Raw genomic sequence first — 5,536 nt, forward strand, 5'->3', positions numbered from 1 at the left:
CGAGTTGGCTTGCGGCTCTGCCGAAGGGGGGGGGGTAGGTCTCCATCCGCACGTGGCGGCTCACCGACCGTTGGAAATCCCTGGCAATGTGATTCTGCGCATGAGGATAAAATCCCATCACCAGGAACCCCGGCAGGCAGTGGCGGGGAAGGGAGAGACATCCGGAGCATCCCTGCAGCAGCCGGCTGGAAAAGAAAGGAGAGCGGTGTTAGTGGTGGGGCGAGGGCTCGCTTCTCTCACGGCTCGTCCCCTCGGCATGTGTATGGGGCAGTCAGGCGTGGGTAGGGAGGGGGGACCGGAACCCGAAGGATCAGCACCACGGCTGGATATCTGTCACGCAAAAGGCAGGAAGCGCCCCTCTTCCAGCCATGGGTTGACCGGGTGAGGCAGGGGTCCCGAAATGTGTCAAGCCTGTGGATGCTTTTGGGATTTTGAGAAGGAGCAGCGTCCAGGGTTGCTACGCAGAGGCAGGCAATGGCAAACAATCTCTGTTCGTCTCTTGCCTGACCCAGGCAAGCCTGATCTCATCAGATCTCGGAAGCTAAGCAGGGTCGGCCCTGGATAGCACTTGGATGGGAGACCGCCCAGGAAGCCCAGGGTTGCTACGCAGAGGCAGGCAATGGCAAACCATCCCTATCTGTCTCTTGCCTCGACCTGGCTGGCCCAGGCAAGCCTGATCTCATCAGATCTTGGAAGCTAAGCAGGGTCGGCCCTGGTTAGCACTTGGATGGGTAGACCACCCAGGAAGTCCAGGGTTGCTACGCAGAGGCAGGCAATGGCAAACCGCCTCTGTTGGTCCCTTGCCTTGACCTGGATGGCCCAGGCTAGCCCGATCTCATCAGATCTCGGAAGCTAAGCAGGGTCGGCCCTGGTTAGCACTTGGATGGGAGACCGCCAAGGAAGTCCAGGGTTGCTATGCAGAGGCAGGCAATGACCAACCACCTCTGTTCGTCTCTTGCCCGGCCCAGGCTAGCCTGATCTCATCAGATCTCGGAAGCTAAGCAGGGTCGGCCCTGGTTAGCACTTGGATGGGAGACCGCCAAGGAAGTCCAGGGTTGCTATGCAGAGGCAGGCAATGACCAACCACCTCTGTTCGTCTCTTGCCCGGCCCAGGCTAGCCTGATCTCATCAGATCTCGGAAGCTAAGCAGGGTCGGCCCTGGTTAGCACTTGGATGGGAGACCGCCAAGGAAGCCCAGGGTTGCCACGCAGAGGCGGGCAAGGGCAAAACCACCTCTGCACGTCTCTTGACCCGAAAGGCCTCGGGGGTCGCCATGAGCAGGCTGCCACTTTGACGTTGCTTTCCGCCAGTGCCAGTGCGAAAATGACGGCCGCCGTGGCAGTGCTTTCCCCAAGCCCGGCTGGCTCCACGAAACGTGTGGAAGCTCTGGGCGAGGCGTTCTGCAACAGCAGAGGCAGCTGCCCCAGACCGCGTGCTGCCTGCGGAGGTGACGGGGCCGCCTCCCGGTTTTCGCAGAAGCTCCTCTTGTGCCGAGGAGACGGAGGGTCGCCAGGGTCAACTCCGTGCTTCGGGGAGATGAAGCCCTGGAAGTTTCCAAAGGAAGCGGGGAGGCTTTCTCCCCGTGTCGCCCCCGCAACGCATTGCCAGACCCAGAGACGTCAGGAAGCACGCTCGGAGCTGCGCCAAGGGTGCCCGGCTGGTACACGTCCTGCCCAGCATGAGCTCAGCACTTTGCCCGCCCGCCCGACACCGGGGAGCCGCCCAAATCGCCCGGTGGGGTTTTCCCCCCAAGACGCCTTGGATTTTATCTCTCAGGAGCGAGAGGGTTCCAGGAAACGCACCGCGGTGCCCCCAGGGCAGCTCTCTGGGGATCCCTGCTGTAGTTCACAGGGAGCCACCCCACATGATCCACGGGCAAGCCGGGGCATTTCTCACAGGGCGCGGAGGCCGGGCTTGCCAGGGCGGGGCTCCCAAAGAGGTGCACCTGCAGGAAACACGGGCACGGAAACGTGCCCTCGTGTCTGCAGCTGGAGTTTTTTGGGCTGCCCTTCACCTGAGGGGTGGGGTGGGGAGGGCCGTCGAATCGCAGCTGGCTTCTGGCGACCCCGTAGGGTTTTCAAGGCGAGAGAGGAACAGAGGTGCCTGCCTCTGCGTAGCAACCCTGGACGTCCTTGGTAGTCTCCCGTCCAAGGACCACTCAGGGCCGACCCTGCTTAGCTTCTGGGATCTGACCTGGGCCAGCCAGGTCAAGGCAAGAGACGAACAGAGGTGGTTTGCCCTTGCCTGCCTCTGCATAGCAACCCTGGGCTTCCTTGGTGGTCTCCCAACCACCAAGTACTAACCAGTGCAGACCCTGCTTAGCTTCTCAGATCTGAGGAGATCAGGCTTGCCTGGGCCAGCTAGGTCAAGGCAAGAGACGAACAGAGGTGGTTTGCCCTTGCCTGCCTCTGCATAGCAACCCTGGGCTTCCTTGGTGGTCCACCCATCCGAGTACTAACCAGGGTGGACACTGCTTAGCTTCACAGATCTGATGAGATCAGGCTTGCCTGGGCCAGCCAGGGCAAAGCAAGAGACGGGCAGAGGTGGTTTGCCCTTGCCTGCCTCTGCATAGCAACCCTGGGCTTCCTTGGTGGTCCACCCATCCGAGTACTAACCAGGGTGGACACTGCTTAGCTTCACAGATCTGATGAGATCAGGCTTGCCTGGGCCAGCCAGGGCAAAGCAAGAGACGGGCAGAGGTGGTTTGCCCTTGCCTGCCTCTGCATAGCAACCCTGGGCTTCCTTGGTGGTCCACCCATCCAGGTCAGGGCAGACGATCAGAGGTGGTTTGCCCTTGCCTGCCTCTGCGTAGCAACCCTGGGCTTCCTTGGTGGTCTCCCACGCAAGCGCTAACCAGGCTCGACCCTGCTGAGCTTCCGAGATACGACAAGATCAAGCCAGGCCGCGCTGCACCAGCCAAGGCCGCCTTCCATGTGCGCTTGAAACACAGCATGTGTGAAGCGGCTCTTGGTCATGGCGATCAGTCCTAGGCTTGCCAGCCTCCAGGCGGGGCCTGGAGAGCTCCCGCTTTGACAACCGGCCTCCAGCTGACAGAGACCAGCTCCCCAGGAGAAAATGGCTGCTTTGAAGGGTGGACTCTATGGCATTCTATCATGCTGAGGCCCCTCCCCTCCCCAAACCCCGCCCTCTAAGTTTTAGAACAAATAATTAAACAGTGAGTTCTTGAGCATTTAGAAAGGATGGCTGTGATTACTAAGAGCCAGCATGGGTTTCTCAAGAACAAGTCATGTCAGACTAATCTTATCTCTTTTTTCAAGAAAGTTACTACCTTGCTGGATCAGGGAAATACTGTAGACATAAGTTTATCTTGATTTCAGTAAGGCTTTTGATAAGCTTCCACATAATATTCTTGTTGACAAATTGGTAAAATGTGGTATGAATCCTATTATTATTAGTTGGATCTATAACTGGTTGACAGATCACACCCAAAGAGTGCTTGTAAATGGTTCCTAATCCTCTTGGAGAGGAGTGACAAGTGGAGTGCCTCAAGCATCTGTCCTGGGACCTGTTTTGTTCAACATCTTTATCAGTGATTTGGAGAAGGGGGAGCTCACTCCGTCATGCGGCGCACTCGGGTCTTGAACTGCTGAACTGCCGACCTTCCACAGCCTGCAGTTCAGCGTCTTAGCCACTTGAGCCACCGCAGCTCCTTGAGGAAGGGAACCAGCTGCCTAATCAGCCGTCGGTGGTAAAAGGCTGCTTTGGCAGCGGCTCCAGGTTTTTCCCAGCCCACACCTGCCAACCTGAATTCGGTCCCCGAGTTCCTGCAGAGCAACCCGGGTTGCCCTCTGTGTGCGAAAAAGAACCACCACCCCCGCTCGCCTTGGGAGCAATGCTCCCTCTAAGCTGTGGAGTCTGGTGAGCAAGAATTCTACTTTGTGAGCTCCAGGCATTAAAGTTGTGAGCGAGTGGTTCGGCTCCTGCCTGAATTAGTTTGCTCTGGAGCCATCCCTTCCTGAGCTGAGACAAAAACGTGTGAGCCGGAGGCTAAAGAAACTGTGAGCTGGCTCGCACTAACCCGGCTTAGAGGGAACACTGCTTGGGAGTCCTCCGAGCCCTGCAGGCGAAAGGGTGTGCCTGTGAATAAGCACCGGCTGCGGTTCCCGACCAGCCTGGAGGAGCCGTTTGGGCTTGCTGCACGGAGCGCGGGTTGGGCAAGAGCGCCGGGCCTCCCTCTTTTGCCCTGGACTGCAAGGCCTTGACTCGGAGGGAAACAGCCCAGGGCGGCTGAGGCCCGGCACCAGGAGGGGGGGACTTCCTGCTCCCACCCAGCGAAAGATCCCCTCCTTTCCAGGGAGACCAGGAGGGTGCTGGCGGGGGTTAACCCTCTCTTGGCCTGAGTCCAGCATTCCTTTGGGTGCAACGCACCCCCGCCCAAGCGGAGTTGGAACTATGGATGCCAGCCTCCAGGTGGGGCCTGGGGATCCCCCGGAATTCCAGCTCCTCTCCAGACTGCAGAGATCAGTTTCCCCTGGAGGAAATGGCTGCTTTGGAGGGGGGACTCTGTGGCCTTGTGCCCCACTGGGGTCCAGGGATGCCAGCCTCCAGGTGGGGCCTGGGGATCCCCCGGAATTCCAGGCTCATCTCCAGACTGCAGAGATCAGTCTCCCCTGGAGGAAACGGCTGCTTTGGAGGGGGGGACTCTGTGGCCTTGTGCCCCACTGAGGTACAGGGATGCCAGCCTCCAGGTGGGGCCTGGGGATCCCCCGGAATTCTAGCTCTCTACCGTCCCAAGGATGAAATAGGTTTGCCAGCTCTGGGTTGGGAAATACCTGGCGATTTAGGGGGTGGGGCCTGGGGAGGGCAGAGCAGGACCTCAGCAGGGCCTAATGCCATAGAATCCGCCTTCCGAAGCAGCCATTTTCCCCAAGGGAACTGCTCTCGGTAATCTGAAAATCAATTGTCATAGACGTAGATCTCTGTGGGCCACCAGGAGGTTGGCAACTGTAAGCACCAAACATGTCTCTCAAGCAGTTTGTGTATGCTGATATTCTTATGATGGAGTTTTCACCAGCACCCTCGGATGGACTTCTTGGTGGAGTCTGCCTGGAGCTGTAGCCCAGGGAATGGAGAGAGCGATGAGCAGGAGTAATTTCCTGCGGGAGTGCACAGGAGCGGAGCTCCGGCAGTAAAGAGCCCAGGGGGCGGGCACATGCAACAAGCCCCGCCCCTTGCTCCCAGCAGCCCTCAGTCGGACCACGAGGAGCAAGAAGCAGCCAGGTAAGTTGCACGCCCCCCCCGGCCCGCTTTCAGGTAGAAGCTCTCCCTCCTCTGTGAGGACAGATCTGCACGTCCCCCCCCCATAGCTAGTAATCCAAAACAGTCCAGTGGCACCTTTAAGACCAAGGTTTATTCAGGTACAAGCCCTCCCTCCTCTGTGAGGGCAGATCTGCATGTCCCCCCCATAGCTAGCAATCCAAAACAGTCCAGTGGCACCTTTAAGACCAGGTTTTATTCAGGTACAAGCTCTCCCTCCTCTGTGAGGACAGATCTGCACGTCCCCCCCCCATAGCTA

At 58.7% G+C, this 5,536-nt stretch overlaps 1 protein-coding gene across 1 annotated transcript in view; it reads right to left on the reverse strand.

Moving 5' to 3' along the window:
* The window catches only part of LOC107122758, an 87,490-nt gene that overhangs the window by 22,784 nt on the left and 59,170 nt on the right, over positions 1–5,536 (reverse strand). Inside the window, exon 4 of the mRNA XM_015425892.1 lies at positions 14–185. Within this exon, the coding sequence (XP_015281378.1) occupies positions 14–185 (172 nt within the window). The remainder of the gene's footprint in view (positions 1–13; positions 186–5,536) is intronic.

This window comes from Gekko japonicus, unplaced genomic scaffold, assembly GCF_001447785.1.
Source record: "Gekko japonicus isolate JY-2015 unplaced genomic scaffold, Gekko_japonicus_V1.1 scaffold2862, whole genome shotgun sequence".
NCBI lineage: Eukaryota > Metazoa > Chordata > Lepidosauria > Squamata > Gekkonidae > Gekko > Gekko japonicus.